We start from the raw sequence: 16,530 nt of genomic DNA, 5'->3' as shown, positions 1-16,530 counted from the left end.
TAGGAGGGGAGGGAAGGGAGGGAGAGAGGGAGGGAGGGAGGGAGGGAGGAAGGAAGGAAGGAAGGAAGGAAGGAAAATTTAGAGCTAGTCTAAATTTCACTAATGCTTAAACTGCTGATCTCCTGTTCCTAAACTGATTTGAAATAAAGCCAACTTGGTAAATCCCTTTCGGGATGTTAACCCTTTCCTCACTGTGGTCAATCAAGGTCTCATTGTCAAAACTCTGCTTGCCACAGCTCCTAATGAGTAGATTCCTTACTTCTTTATTAAGGATTGAAGGGAGGCATTTCTGCCAGCATGCAGATTGAAATGGCTATATTTGTCTACTTGTACAATGAAATGAGGCACATGCTGCTTGTGAGCATAAGGCAAAAAAAAAAAAAATCCCACCACCTTTTGATGCATTGCAGAAAAAGATGAATGACAATTGCCCTTTTGGTGGACTGGGAAAGGTAAAGAATGCTGCTGGGCATTCCAGATTTTGGAAATGTTCAGTGGCCTGATGGTTTAAATCTTACGAGGAGGAAAGAGAGATGTAAATAAAATTGTTCTGATCTTCTGGAGTGGAACTGATTAATATATGCCAGGAAGTAAAATGCTAAAATACATATCAGAAAGTACAGTATATATTAATATAATTTTGGTTATAATTGCATATGAAGGCTGGTCGGTAGTACAATAATGTATGATGAGAAAGAATCAGTTACAAATTTTGGAAAACACTGCCCAATTCTAAATGTGCATAAGAGGATGTAGATGATTTTTAAATAATATATATATTAGAATTATTTTTGCAATAAATGATCAAAAACAAAATTTAACATAAAATATCTTTATTTGTTTAAAATAGTTTTACAATTTGATTAAAATATTGTTTCCTATCAAGATATTATTTAGCTTTCCTGCTATTTTTCCTATGAGAAGGGAATCTCTCTTTAAAACACTGTGCCCTAATGTGATTATATTAATGCAAAAAACATATATCCTCAAAAAGAATGGACTGTATTAGTATAACCTAACTCTGTGTGTGTTTGTGCATTCACAGATAAGTGCAGTTCTCAAACAAGGAAAGTGTCTTAATTCATCCACTAACAATATCCTTTAAATAAATGAGGTTTCATAGGTATTGTATCAACCTCCACAGCTATCAAGAGAAGAAACACGGAGGGCTGAAGTACATAGAATTTTAGTTATATTTTCAATTATAATTATGTATGTTGGTTATATGAATACGGTAGTTGAAGGGAAGATTGAGCTTTGTAAATCAAGATGCTCTGGATGCCAACAAAATTTACTACACCAAGATATCATTTAAAGTTTGTTGGATGTTTTCATAAGATTAACTTCCAAAGTAGAATTTGTCACAAAAAATACAGTGCAATACTGAATATTGAATATTATGGCTTTAACCATAATTAGCATTTTTCTGAATTTTCAGTCATTTGCCAGTTTTTATACTCATACTTTGGGAACCATAATATTCCAAGTATTACAATAAAATCTAATAAGATAAAAATAACACTTGATGAGAAAATATTATAAGCTGGGCAGAAAAAATGATAAAGACTCCACTGATTTGAGCTCAACTTCTGACTCCATAGACAAGTCCACGAACTTTTTGGCAATAATGTAGAAATACAGTATCTTCCTGCTGCCTTTTGGATATTTTCAGCTTTCCACTCTAGGCTACACTTGGGTACTTTTCAGTATCTCCCATCCAATACTGGGCCAGCTTTTTCAAGATCAGTCTAGGTCAATTAGTTGCCGCCACCTGAACAGTCCACTCTAAACAGGTTTATAAATATGGGCCTCATACATATTAATTTTGGGGGATAGGAAAATTCTTCCTCACTGAAAATCATTCACAACTACATATAAATACAGGTAGTCCTTGCTTAATGATGTTAATTGGGACCAGAATTTCCCTGGCTAAGCAAGGCAGCCATTAAGTGCAAAATTATATGACCACATCACTTGGCAACAGTAACCCCAATGTTCCCTGTTGCTGTAATTAAGTGAGGATTGTGGATCACTAAGCAACGATTTTCTCGTCATTTCCTACCAGCTTCCAATAAGCAAAGTCCACAGGGAAGCCAGCAGGAAATTGCAAGTCCCAGGCAGCTCACAAGCAAGCCAGCAGGGAGATAAGTGGATGCTGCGTGAACATGGTGGGACCAGAGGTGGCTGCTAGGCAGGGTGGAAGAGTGGTGGGGATGGGAGTGACTGCTATCCAATAGAGGAGAGTACTCAGGCTCCTCCAGGAAAAAAAAAGCTGCAGGAGGGTGAGCAATTTCTATAAGTATCTTCCCTGCTCATTAACTTTGCTTGTGGGAAGGTGTCAAGGAAAGCTTCAAATATTGATCACATGAAAGTGAGATGCTGCAAGTATTGTAAGTGCAAGCCAGTTGCCAAGCAGCGAGACCATAATCACATGACCATGAGGTGCTGGGGAAGCCAGAACTTCAAGGGCCTGTCATAAGCACCACTACCTCAGGGCCATTGTGTTGTGGCCTGTCAGGCCCTGACCCCTCCAGCAGCCAAATCAGAGGAGATGGGAATCAGGGTCAGCATCAAGGCAATCTGAGAGCTCCAAGTGGGAAGAGGGAATGGAGTTGGCAGAGAGAGACAGAGACAGAGACAGAGGCAGAGCCTGGGCTGCCCATCAGCCTTCCGATAGACAGCCAATAGCCCCCAGGTCTGGAGGTGACTAATGAGGAACAGGAGAAACAGCTCGGTCTAATGCCTGATGCATGGATGAGCAGAAGGCAGAAAAGCAGAGAGCAGTGGAAATCCATGGGCCGATCCTTGGGATGGAAGAGCCACCACTGTTAATGAAGCCCCACCCTAACTCTGGGGATAAAAGGCAGGGGACGATGATGAATACATGTGGTAGACAACTAGTCATCTTCTAGCCTGTCGCAGACTTATTAGCTTGTGTTGAAAGAGAAACTTTTTGCCGGGACTGCTGGTGCTCCTAATAAAGGAATCTTTGAGTTAACTTCAGGGTTTTTTTTTTTCATGTTTGGAGAGCTGGGTCAGAACACACTGTAACTTCAAACAGTTGCTGAATAATTTCCTATGGTAGCTATTCACCAACAACCGATGAACAAGATGTAACTTTTCACACGTAACATTTTCATCATATGGCCAGGGCTGCTATTTTTAGCAACTACCCCAGCATCCTGTAGAAAATAGCTGCTGTTTATGGATTTATTTGATTTTATGACAATATAGACAATGTAACTGGACAGGAAGGGAATAAAAAACAAGTAACTCAACTTTTTTTTCTCCCTGCAACCCAAAAAGTATACATGAACTCTTCCTTCTCTAAATTTAAAGGATAAATAGAACTCCCTGTGTTCTTCTGCACTTTTTTTATTTATTATGAAATATCTATAGTCTACTTGGGTAACCCCAGAAGGCTCCAGAAACCACCCAGAGGATTTTAATAAATCCAAATTATGGATTATTGGAAAACACCAAAACAATCGAAGTAATGATGTCCTATCTAGTATTGTTGTATCAATTTGTTCCACAATTCAAAAATACAATAATCACTGGCAAAAACAGCAATCAAGACAATTTCTATTACTTGGACAGATAATGTAGAATGATACAGCTGCCATTTCTTTTACTCAGATATTGTGAAAGTCTACTAATAACAGCATAAATACAAAAGTTTAAGTCTTTCTTTGGAGAAGCTGAAAAGCCTAATATGACCAATAGAAATTTTCCAAATGACAACCTATTTTTGAATCCCAGGAGGTTTCTGCTTTTGTTAATCACTGCCTGTAATATCAATGAATTAGGATATACAGTTGACACTTCATGAAATCAGCAAATCAGGGATAGCAACAAAAGAGAACTAAAATCTTTAAATTTACCGAAATCACTCTACAGAGTGAAAAATATTTTGATTGCATATACAGAAAGGTCTGTTATACAGAATGTGCAATTACCAAACACGAGCAGTATCCTGCCATGACCAATTGATTTCAAAGGATACTGCTAACTGCAGTTCTATCACAGTGCCTCACAGTTTTAGGCTTTTGAAAGTCAACATATAAAGAACACTGAAAGCATAGCTAGGCTATGCTTTTTAAAAAACCATCACTTTCCATTTACAGTTTTATGGTCTGGATAAAGAAAAAAAACAGAAAAAAATTCTTCCTGTGTAGACTTTGTCCACAAAAGGCACGTTGACATTATGTTGTTAAATACAACATTCTTATTTATATAAGATGAATGTATTTTACTAATGGATGCTACTAATATAGTACAAATAGAGTAAAATACAATACAGATAGTGGTTTTACAGTAACAATAGTTGCATAAATATAAACCATCATATTTAAAAATAGGTTTGCCCCACCATATATCAAATGAGTTCATACTTAAGTTATGAGTTCATAAAGTTTATAAAGTTCATACTCTAGTTCATATTTTAAGCATCATCTGCAACAGCATCATTTCTTCTCCTTTCCTTTCTCCAGAAATTCTTGATAATACTGTATGTACCACTTATCAGGAACAATACTGCTATGACAGCAAAATAGCCAGCATAGATCATGAACTGCAAAAAAACAAAGATGATTTAGTAAATGGAGAAGTTAATGTTCACTGACTTCTCTCACAGCAGGTACAATCATGAGACAAGTTAAAAATAACTTAATTTGCTGTGGGTTTTTTTAAAAAACAACTGGAGGAGGGCACCTTTTAGACCTTTTGTCTCAAGAATCATAATTATTAGATTTATTATAGCTGCTCAATTACAGAAGACTCTAGGTGGCTTACAATATCCCAAAACCATTAAAAATATAAGAACAGAGTAACTGATAACAGATAATCAGAGTTAGAAGGGTCCTTGTAGGTCACTAGTCTAACCCCCACCCAAACAGGAGGCCCTACACCATTTCTGACAAATGGCAGTCCAATCTCTTCTTGAAAGTCTCAAGAGATGGCACTCCCACAACTTCCAAGGGCAAGCTGTTCCATTGGTTGATTGTTCTCACTGTCAGAAAGTTTTTCCTTGTTTCCAGGTTAAATCTCTCCTTGTTCAGTTTCCATCCATTATTCCTTGTCTGGCCTACAGGTGCTTTAGAAAATAGCTTCACCCCTTCCTCACTGTGGCAGCCCCTCAAATATTGGAAGACCGCTATCATGTGTCCCCTGGTCCTTCTCTTTACTAGACTAGCCAAGCCCAGTTCCTGTAACCGTTCTTCATATGTTTTAGCCTCCAGTCCCTTAATCATCCTGGTTGCTCTTCTCTGTACTTTTTCTAAAATCTCAATATCTTTTTATAATGTGGTGACCAATACTGGATGCAGTACTCTAGGTGTGGTCTTACTAAGGTTTTATAGAGTGGAATTAGTACCCCTTGATCTTGATTGTATCCCTCTGTTAATGCAATTTAGGATTGCATTAGCTTTTTTGGCTGCTGCTGCACACTGCTGGTGCATGTTTAGCTGGTTGTCCACTAAGATTCTAAGATCCCTCTCGCAGTTACTGCTATTGAACCTGGTTTCACCCAGTCTATATGTGTACTTTTGGTTTTTCTTGCCTAAGTGTAGGACTTTACTTTTCTCTACATTGAATTTCATTTTGTTAGATATGGCTGATTGTTCTAGACTGTCAAGATCCATCTGGATCTTAAGCCTATCTTCTTGGGTGTTAGCTATTCCTGCCAGCATAGTATCATCTGCAGATTTGGTAAGTTCCCCTTCTATTCCCCCATCAAAGGTAGCAGCAGCAGAGACGCTTGCTCGGCTCTTCTCACACCCACCCAGCTGCTCGGAATTAAACCAAAACGCAGCGCAGGGCACTCCCAGGTACCTCAAAATGTTTTTTTTCCTGTTGTTATGGGGACAGGGAAAAAGCAGGAGCGACTCAAAGCTGTTGTTGGAGACAGCGCTGATACGCGGGGGGAGGGGGAAGAGAGATTAATTCACCCTCGAAAAGACGTCCTAGCCGTTTTTCAGGGCTCAAACAAAAAAATAAGGCCCAGCCTTATTTTGTGAAAAACACGGTATTATGTCCACTGTATTTTGCTGATCTACTAATTTAGTCACTATGTTTAAGAATGAAATAAAATTGATTTGGCATGATCTGTTTTTAACAAACCCATGCTGACTGCTAGTTACTACTTTACTTGTTCCTAGATGTTGGCAGATCTGTTTTTTTTTATCTTTTCCAGTACCTTCCCGGGTATTGATGTTAGGCTAATTGATCTATAGTTTCTTGGGTCTGTTTTTTTTCCTTTTTTGAAGATGAGAACCACATCAGCTTTTTTGCGGTCCTCTGGTAGTTCCCAGAGGGGGGAAAATATTACTACCACAATAGGAGTTTTACTAACCCCAAGTCTGGAAACACAGCCAGGTCATAAGTGTTTCCAATATTCTAAGGGAGGGAGAACCTTACATATGTCTTCAGGAATGTTATTCCAGAGGATAGGGGATCTGACAGAAAAGGCACACTTCCTCACTCCCACAAGATAGCAACATTTAATCTGGAGTGCACCCATTCTAGGTGGACAGAAATTATTGGAGATACTTAATCCTGTAGATAATCAGACTCTATGTTATGAAGGATTATATAAGTGATGACCAATATTTTAAATTGTACCTGGAAGCTAAATGGCTGCTCATGTAGCAGCAGTAACAACTGGGAACATATTAAAGCCTGTTATTGCTGATACCAATACATCTTAGATCAGCTTCTGATTATCTTCAAGGGTAGTCCATATGGAGCTATGTGGGTCATGAGATGATTAGGGCATACATACCTGTTCCTTCCCGTGTAGACATGAGTTACACGGGTACAGAATTTGTGATGACAGAAAGCAAATTAGATTGTATTCTGTTTACCTACTCTATAATTTGTTAATGTATTTCCAGGAATGTTAAAAAGGAAGCCAAAGCCAAGAGGCAATTCAATTTTAAACTAAACACAAATTATAATTGGTATTATTGCATCTGTTGAACATCCTAGCGGTTCAATATGTCTAAAAATAGAAAATCTGATCTTTATTAAGAATATTAAAAAATATCCTAAAATAGAGGGGGTGATGTACTTTTTACCCTCCAAAAACAACCTATAAGGCCTCTCACATTTTGAAGATACTCAAAGGTAGCCTTTCTAAATGGTGTTATGTTGATATTAGAGAATATGGAGCATACGAGAACTGAAATCTAACGTCTCTGCAAGGTAACAAGTTATGAAAAGCTGTCCACTCTCTTCCCACCCAATCAAAATTAATATATCTTACCTGTGTAATTATGTCAAGGCCAAGACCTTTTGCATCAACAACTATCAATGTGAGTACTGTCTGCAATGCCAGTGCAATAAAAGTATTAACACCAAATACAAGGGCATAGCGCTCTACACTTAAATTTGTAGCAATCTGGAACCTTCAGAAAAAGAAAACAAAGATCAACTTAAACAACATATTTCATTTATCATCTGCAGATGATCATCAAAATGTAACCATATTGTAGATAGATAGATAGATAGATAGATAGATAGATAGATAGATAGATAGATAGATAGATAGATAGATAGATAGATAGATTCTTAAGTTTTCGCGGGTATTTATATGTATGGTATTCAGCTTTGTTCGGGTATTTTCCCACATCATTATAGTTGTGCTTTTAAAGTTGTAGCAACGTTTCGGCAGAATCTCATCTGCCATCATCAGGCTTCTGTATTGTGTTCGTCTGTGAGTCAGATTTTCACAGACATTTCTGTTTTAAATTTGGGGCTAGCCTACTGCTGTGCCAGAATTGTTTTTTCTTCATCCTGATTGATTGGGAGTCTTGGTCTGTGTTTATTGGTCTTGGAGTCTGCTGTGTTCTGCTTGATTGGTGTTTCTTCTGTCTTCTGTCTGTTTTGTAGCTTTTTTTGTCTTGATTGGCTGGCAGCATTGTGTTTCCTGTATTGGAGGCTTTTAGTGAGGCTTGGCTCCGAGTAAATGGACGGCTATCATTTATTAGGAAGCTAAGTTTCATCTGGGTGCCTGGTTGGGGTGTGTTTGAGCTGGAAGTATCAGAGGGGATATGTTTGCCTGGCTTGTGGTGTGGAGATTTTTTTGTTTGAGAGTGCAGGCTTCCAGATAATTGACAGTCTGGTGGAGTCATCTCTTCTAGTCATGCTTTCAGGTCTTTTTTCAATCTCTATGGCTTCTCTGATAATTCTGTGGCTGGGGTTTTCTATAGTGGCTAGGATTTTGGTGCCATTGAAGTCGATGCTATGACCTGTTTCATGTCCTGCTACAACTTTAAAAGCACAACTATAGTGTAGTGGGAAAATACCCGAACAAAGCTGAATGCCATACATACATACATACCTACATATATTTATAATTATTGAGTTCCATTCATTTCACACACAGACCTTTGTGAACCTTAAAGAAAACATATGAGGTAGGAGAATGCTGTTTTCTTTCCTCTTTTGCCTTATTTCTGTAAAAAAAACAACTTTCTACCCAAAAGTTCTTAAGGACATCAATCCCCAAATTGAGAAAAAGGAAAAAGGTAAGAGGGACTAAGGCAAAGTAACCTACAGGCAAAAGAGTTTTCAAATTGTCATGTGTTTTCGTTTTATTTTTAAAGTAGGCCTATCTGCAAGCATAGAATCTGTGAATAATGAGAATCAACTATAAAAACTATATTTAATTTTACGAACTAATTTTCAGTTTTAGCCTTCAGATATGCAGCACTCCCCATATTTATCTTGACATTTAAAGGGGTTCCTCATCTGCTTCCATAAAAGTTTAGTGTACCAGTCCTATATCCGCTTAGGTTAGAGGTTCCAGAAATGTGGTTCTCCACAAGCAGCGCATTTACAACAAATGTATAAGATACATTTGTTACATTCCCAATTTCCAGCCCCATTTTAACTAAACAAATTCACTGCTTTTTGTTACTTTGTAATTCACTTGGTGGTGAAACCACTGTGCAAACCTATTTTAGCTGTTTTATAGCTTCGTTGTGACAGAACTGAAGCTTTCAGACAAACAGTGAATCTACTCCAAAAGCTATATAGCAACATTCCTCAATGTGGTATATTCCATATGTACTGGGATAGCATTCTCATTAGATTATTTAGAATTTTGGGGATTTGCAGTCTCATATATGTATGATATCTGAGCAATGGCAAGATTAAAAATGTATAAAATGAGGAAATATGCAAGCAAGTACTTACGTTGCAATTGTAATGAGTAGCATATAGACAATTCGAAATGCCATATAGGAAGCATAGCACACCCAAATGTTATGAATAGTGTCCATGATATACATAGCTGCAGCAATGAAAAGGGAGAACATAGCTAAGACTATTTCACCCCAAGTAAGAAAAGATATTTTTATGTGTCCCACAGCAAATACAGCCACAGCACCTATAAATGGAAAATCCAAACAAGTTAGAGTGCAAGAATAATTATGTCCAGTATACTGTATATTTTAAATACTTTTTCAAAGGAATATTCCAGGGATCAAAATCAGAAAAAAGAAGTCAGTAATAGCTTTGCTAAGTATTTGCTAGTTAATTTTTGCATGAGCAGAAAGAAGAAACTAGGATTTGTTGAGTCTGCAATTATAGTCATACATTGTGCTTGGATCCAATTTTACAATTTTTGTGGTGGTCATTAAATGAATGCATCAGTTGTTAAACAAGCCTACTGTTCATTACTGGAAATAAACACTGGGTTGCGGCAAAACCACTGTAAATCATGAATACATGACCATGAAGTGCTGCAAACGGCCATTTGCTGAGTACTCAAAATACTATCACAGGATTGGGGGGGGGGGGTAACATCAGAATTTCAAAACCAGGTTGTAAGTAACTTTTGGGGGTGGCTGTCATTACTCTTAATGTCAAGGATTATCTATATGTAATTTCAGTGTGGAGTTGAAATGCAACTTCTGTTATATACTTGTTTCCTTTAGCAAATTATTGGTCGCTTATAACAAACCAGAATTCAGAAGAGTTTATGATGATGGGCATCGGAAGTAAGAATAATACAGGTGGAGTTGGATTATGTAGGATACTTCCTAATCTAGCTGGTGAAATCATTACTCAAAATATTGCACAGTAAAGATTGTTTAGCCATAACTGTACTGTTTTAGTTGCCATTACACTGAAAATGTATTCACATGAATATGACCAAACTGCTTTGAGTGTATGTGTATACGTATCATCTCCATATAATAGTTCAAAACTATTTTGACTAAATTGCTAAAAACAACATCACATGAATTCACTTAACAGCAACATAGTAGAGTGCTCTTAAGACAAAATGCTCTTTATACAAATTAGTAAATATTAGTTTTGACAATTCCAAAATGCAACAATATGTTTCATTGATCAGAAGAAAGCTAAGAAACAGCTTACCCAACAATGTGGAAACAGCTTCCACAGCACCATTATAGATCTCAGAGGTCTGAGAAGGCAGCACAATTTCCCACATGCCTTGAGTATAATTGATGACCTGGAAATAGCCACATGTTGACAGGGCCCACCATACAGACCAGCAAACCAGAGGCCAGGAAGAGTAACACTGTAAGAAGTCCTGCCAGAGTTCTTTGATTACCTTCATAATGTTCACCTTTTGCTCCTATATGGAATAAATAAATAATTCAACTAAAATATATGAGAATTGTCTTTTATGTCTATCATAGTACAACTAGAACAGTACTGATCCAGGTAAACTCTGAGAATATTGTTCCTATGGTTCAGAAGAAATCATAACAAATACCACAGAGAGTTTTCATTTCTCCTTAGGTATGTGGCAAGTATGAATACTTTTCATTTGTGAATGCTTGTCCACAGAGCAAATCACTCTGACCATTTTTCTGCTTGCGGAAATATGCTCTTAACACTTCTTTTATGCTTATTTCCATTACTAAATGAAATATTAGGAAGTAACTTTTAGAGCTTTGTATTCCAGTCAATGTGGGAATCAATAATCCTGCACAGGGTATGTTGTAAAAGGGGCAGATCCTATATGGTTCCCTCACCCTATGTGTCTTTCTACTGCCTGTTTATTAAACTATAAGTACAGTAAAAAAAATGCAATCATTTGATATTACACTGAAGAATATTTCAAGCAATTGTTCTGACGTTGGTATTCAGTTCATGCATAAATATTTTTTCTATCAGCATCAGACAGGCTCCCAATTATTCCCAAGGCTTTCAGAAGCATACAGTACAATTAACTACCTTCATATCATAAAAATCGATGCAAGCTCAAACATTATTTTGCATAGTTCTGCAAAAGCTACCTTTCCTTTTACCACCTTAAAAACAAAGCAAGCAATGGTCACATTTAAATAAAACTGTTCAATAATTCCATAAAAAATCTGAATAACATGTGATGGCTAAGCAATGCTTGATAATAACGGAAATGGTTCACAAGAAAACTATCACCAATTGTTGCAGAAATAATACACCATCTGTTTTAGCTTGGACTACTTAGAATGTGCAAATAATACTTTGCTTCAGCTCGATGTGGGCAAACATTTACAATATAGTTGGATAAGAAAGTCAATAGCACTCTAAATATGATGGATTTTAACAACAAAGTTTGGTATTCATATCACAGATCTCTCCCATATTAATGACCTTGTTGCTAGGTGAATGGTACTTCTCAGTACCTTAATTACTTTCCATAAATGAAAAACAACCAGAGTCTCTCTCAAAGAATCACCATGACTACAATGAACATAAAAAATTCAAGTGTTCTTTCCACAGTTCTGTGTAGACCAAAGAGTGATATCTAGAGCATTTTTCACAAAATCCTTCAGTACAGTGGTCTTCATTTAACAACCATTCAGTCAGTGACCAAGTGAATAAGTGCTATTTATAACTAGTCCTTGAAGTTCTGGCTATTGCAGCAACCCTACAGTCATAGGATCGTAATCCAGGACACTCAGCAACCTGCTCATATTACTGTCCATTGCAGCATTCTGCAGTTATGTGATTGTCATTTGTGATCTTCCCTGCTAGCTTCCCACAAGCAGTCAATGGGAAAGCCAGAAAGAACTGGAATGCACAATCACATGAGGTCCTTGCCTAATGACCTCTGAAGTCCTCAAACTGCCATTGCTCAGTGGCATGCTTTATGATTTATGACAGCATTGTTTAGTGACAGAAATTCTGATCCCAATTGCTATTCTAACCCAATGACCTTATGTAATATAGAAAGAGCTCATTAAAAACAGCACAATTTATCATATATTCTGAATATACAGCTAGTTATGCCATCACAGTTAGTTGCTTGTACATAATTGTAATATTAAAGCAAGAAATGAATTACAGTGAATCTATGAAAAAAGCCAAAATTTTGCATCCACAATTGAATCAGGCAAGCGTTAGGGTTAAAATTAATCCAGTTTTGTATGTGGATTAAAAGAAACCATATAGTGCATGGCTGCCCAACCCTTTGGCTTGCCTAGGCCAAAATATTAATATTATTTATTATTAATATTAAAGGTATGTTCCTTATCTCAAAATAGAATAAAAGTATAAATGTGTAAATGTCACAGTCCTTCATAAAATATGACAAAATCCTTACTTTGTAGATATGTAGGTTTCTTGGCAACAATATATCAATGGCTTGCTACAACGTTCTTCTGGTTTGTTTCCCACCACCCAACTGTTGTATCTTTTCTTCAATCCTGATAAGGAGCATCTGTCTATGGTTGCTCCATAATGATAGAATGAGGAGTTATCAAAGGTAATTAGCTGGGAGTAGACCATAAATGACCAAATATTACATTTAAGTAACATGCTTTCGTATTTGGTTTCAGAATATTATCAAAACATTAACAATATTTCTAGCATTCTACATTAAAACAGCAACCCTACACTTCCTGTTAATGGGACAAACAGGCACATTTATTGTTCACATATAAGGTACATCAAATAGAAACACTAAGCAAGAAAAACTGGTCTTGTCTCAATTATACTTAAAATGGGCTTAGATATACAAGCCAAATAAACACAAAGCAAAGAGACCATAAACTAAGTAGCATTGGATATAACGTATTTTGTTATACTTCTTACCACTAGAAACTTATGCATTTGGCAATATGAAAACATATACATTATTTTCCAGTGATCATTTTATTTATTTTGCTTGTTTGCACCTTGAAACTTTATTATTTTTTACAAATAACTCAAGGTGGTAAACTTATCCAAGACACCTTCCTCCTTCTCATCGCAACAACCCCATGAAGGTGGTTTGGGCTGAGAGAGAACAAGGGCTCAAAGTCACCCAGATGGCTTTCATGGCTAAGGAGAGACTTGAACTCACGGTCTCCTACTTTGTAGCCTAATCTTTATTATTATTATTATTATTACCTTTATTGTCAGAGTACAACATGTGTACAACGATATTGGCTGAGCCTCCCTTCGTACACCAATTATTTCATTTTCATAGCAAAAATGCTGAAGCATTGTGTGATTAAGAAATCTGAGAAATCTGTCAAACTGGAGTGCAAGTAGAAGGGGGAGGAGGGGGAGGGAGCCTTTCTACCTCTGTTCTAACCATGCCAGCTAAGCATATGTAACTGGCAAGACGACCCTTTAATCTACCCCAATTAATCCTTAATGTTATGTTGATTCTCTAATCTGAATGTTATGTTCAAATTTTCATTAAATGATATCTAGATTGCACTGGGCTAAGACTAGCCATAGCTCTCCTAAACTCTTCTTGGAAGAATCTGTTACATACCGTGTCTCTCCAACAATATGGCCTCCACCAATAGGAAGGCCCAGCATGATTTCTAGGCATGAGGTGAAATTAAGCCCTGCCCCCCAAATTTAGGCCTATTTAATCCATGTGTTTCCCCGCCATTTTTCACATCATTCGTTAGAACTACATAAGGTGAAGAGAAATGGGGGGAAGGGCGGGGGATGGGGAGAAAACTTGCCTTTAGGAGTGTCCTGCAGGAAGCTTAGGCTAGAATACCCCGATCTACCGATAGAACATCAGCCGATTGAAGCTCCCCGAAAGCAGAGTCCTCAGCCGCTTCAGGGCGAGGCATGGCTGCCCGTGTCCCCTCGCCATTAGGCAGTGTCTTTCGGGTGATGGAAGCTCCCCAAGGGCAGTCACCAGCCACTTCGATCGGCCGGTAGAAGCGGCCTCGGGGCGAGCGCGCACACATACACTCGCCTTGCCGCGAGGCCGCTTCTATCAGACGATGAAAGCTCCCTTGAAGGCAGAGTCCTCAGCCGCCCAGGGCGAGGCGTGGCTGCCCGTGTCCCTCGCCATTAGGCAGTGTCTTTCGGATGATGGAAGCTCCCAAGGGCAGTCACCAGCCACTTCGATCGGCCGGTAGAAGCGGCCTCGGGGCGAGCGCGCACACACACACTCGCCTTGCCGCGAGGCCGCTTCTATCGGACGATGAAAGCTCCCTTGAAGGCAGAGTCCTCAGCCGCTTCAGGGCGAGGCGTGGCTGCCCGTGTCCCCTCGCCATTAGGCAGTGTCTTTCGGGTGATGGAAGCTCCCCAAGGGCAGTCACCAGCCACTTTGATCGGCCGGTAGAAGCGGCCTCGGGGCGAGTGCGCACACACACAGTCGCCTTGCCGTGAGGCCGCTTCTATCGGACGATGAAAGCTCCCGTGAAGGCAGAGTCCCCAGCCGCTTCGGGACAAGGCGTGGCTGCCCGTGTCCCCTCGCCATTAGGCGGTGTCTTTCGGGCGATGGAAGCTCCCCAAGGGCAGTCACCAGCCAATTCGATCAGCTGGTAGAAGCGACCTCGGGGCGAGCGCACACGCACACTCCCCTCACTGCGAGGCAGTTTCTATCGGCCGATCGAAGTGGCTGGTGACTGCCCTTGGGGAGCTTCCATCGCCCGAAAGACACTGCCTAGTGACGAGGGGACACGGGCAGCCACGCCTCGCCCCGAAGCAGCTGGGGACTCTGCCTTCGGGGAGCTTTCGTCGGCTGATAGAAACAGCCTCGTGGAGAGGTATGTCTGTATGGGCTGCTCTAGGTGGGAGGAAATTAAGTCACCTCCGAAAAGACGGCCTAGCCGTTTTTTCGGGGCTCAAAAAAAAAATAAGGCTGGGCCTTATTTTGTGAGAAACACGGTAGCTGGGAACCTACCTTACAAAGTAAAAGGATTGCCTTCCTTCCAACCCCCAAAAATGTGTTTTCCCCAGAGAACTAGATTTTGTGCATATTGGCATGTTTTGTTTGCCTATATTCTGAAATCCCTTTGTTTTGGCAAGTAATAGGATCTCACCAACACAAATATGATTAAAATCTCATCACCAGAATTTTAAATGATCAGATGTATCAAAGGGGAACATACTATTGATCAGCGCAGGTTAATCCAATGGAAAATAAGTGCTCAATGGCAGACTGTATTTTCCACATACCCCTCAATGCAAAAGTAGTAGTACTTACTCGCTCCTCTGCAGGACGCTCTTCTATATTTAATGGAATCTTCAATTCCACATCTTCCAACCCAGGAACCTTTTTTAAGGCAGGATCATGTTGGATAATTGTTCCATTTTTATAATTTAAAACTTTCATCTCCTTACTGACCTGGAAGCTTGGGTGATGGTGAAAAAAAAAGCTTTTCTGTGGCATGGGCAGAGACCAAGCTATTGCAAAGGCAACAGATACAGAAGTAAGTGACACCACATTCAAACTGAACAGGGACCAGCCTGAAACAGACACTAGGACTTGTCCACAGACAGAGCCCACAGTATAGCCCACAAGGGCAGCGCTTCGACAGTAGCTTGTGACTTTCTGGTACAAGTTCAAGTCCACAACACTATAAATGTAAGAGTAGTAAGCAATTTCTGTTGCAGTCACTAATCCATAAAAGAATTCCAGGAACTGAACAGCTAGAATTCCTTGGGAGTAGAGAAGCATAAACCATGTTACTATAAGGCTTAGTCCTTGCAGAAGGATGACAGGCTTGTATCTGAGATAATCTGTGGCCAAGAAGACTGGGAACAGCAGCACTAAATAAGAGTATGTCCATACCGGATAAATTTCATTGAAGACCTACAAAAAAAGGGATATTAACATTATAAAATGGAAATATGGAATAAGAATGGATGACAAAACAGAGTGGAAATTTTGGTTATAATATACAAATTGTACAATGGGAGAATAAGTGGATGAAAGGGCTGAAACTTGTATGAAATGATGTATCATTGGTATTTGTGACCAGAATATCATCTGTATGAAGGAATTTCAAATTTTTGTTGGAAATGTGAACAAGACCTTTGATCAAGTTTGATGGACACATAGTGTGTATATGTGTGTGTGTGCGCGCGCGCATGCGCATGTGTATATGTATGTACATATGTATGTATATATACACACATGAACATGTGTGTGTGTTTAATTACAAAAATTAAACATTAATACATTATGGAAACCAGAAATGTTTCTTTTGACTTTGATTTATATTCCTTGCAGTGATCTGCTGGTAAGCATTCTTTCTGAAAGTCGTTGAGGCCCCCTTGGAAGTTTATCTGGGCCCTCCACTTTTCCATCCTCCACCATTCAGT

General features: G+C 38.9%; 1 protein-coding gene across 1 annotated transcript in view; it reads right to left on the bottom strand.

Annotated features, from left to right (window-relative positions):
- Positions 1-2,035: 2,035 nt before the first annotated feature.
- The window catches only part of SLC19A2 (solute carrier family 19 member 2), an 18,716-nt gene continuing 4,221 nt past the window's right edge, over positions 2,036-16,530 (bottom strand). Inside the window, exons 2-6 of the mRNA XM_087937882.1 lie at positions 15,410-16,018; positions 10,387-10,609; positions 9,199-9,391; positions 7,265-7,406; positions 2,036-4,573 (exon numbers count right to left, since the gene is read on the bottom strand). Coding sequence (XP_087794008.1) covers positions 4,445-4,573; positions 7,265-7,406; positions 9,199-9,391; positions 10,387-10,609; positions 15,410-16,018 — 1,296 coding nt within the window. The 3' untranslated portion in view covers positions 2,036-4,444. The remainder of the gene's footprint in view (positions 4,574-7,264; positions 7,407-9,198; positions 9,392-10,386; positions 10,610-15,409; positions 16,019-16,530) is intronic.

Source organism: Pseudonaja textilis, chromosome 7, assembly GCF_049901715.1.
Source record: "Pseudonaja textilis isolate UNSWEBS1 chromosome 7, rPseTex1.2, whole genome shotgun sequence".
NCBI classification, from domain to species: Eukaryota; Metazoa; Chordata; class Lepidosauria; order Squamata; family Elapidae; genus Pseudonaja; species Pseudonaja textilis.
The sequence above is the reverse complement of the archived record's forward strand: the minus strand, read 5'-3'. Positions and strand labels throughout refer to the sequence as shown.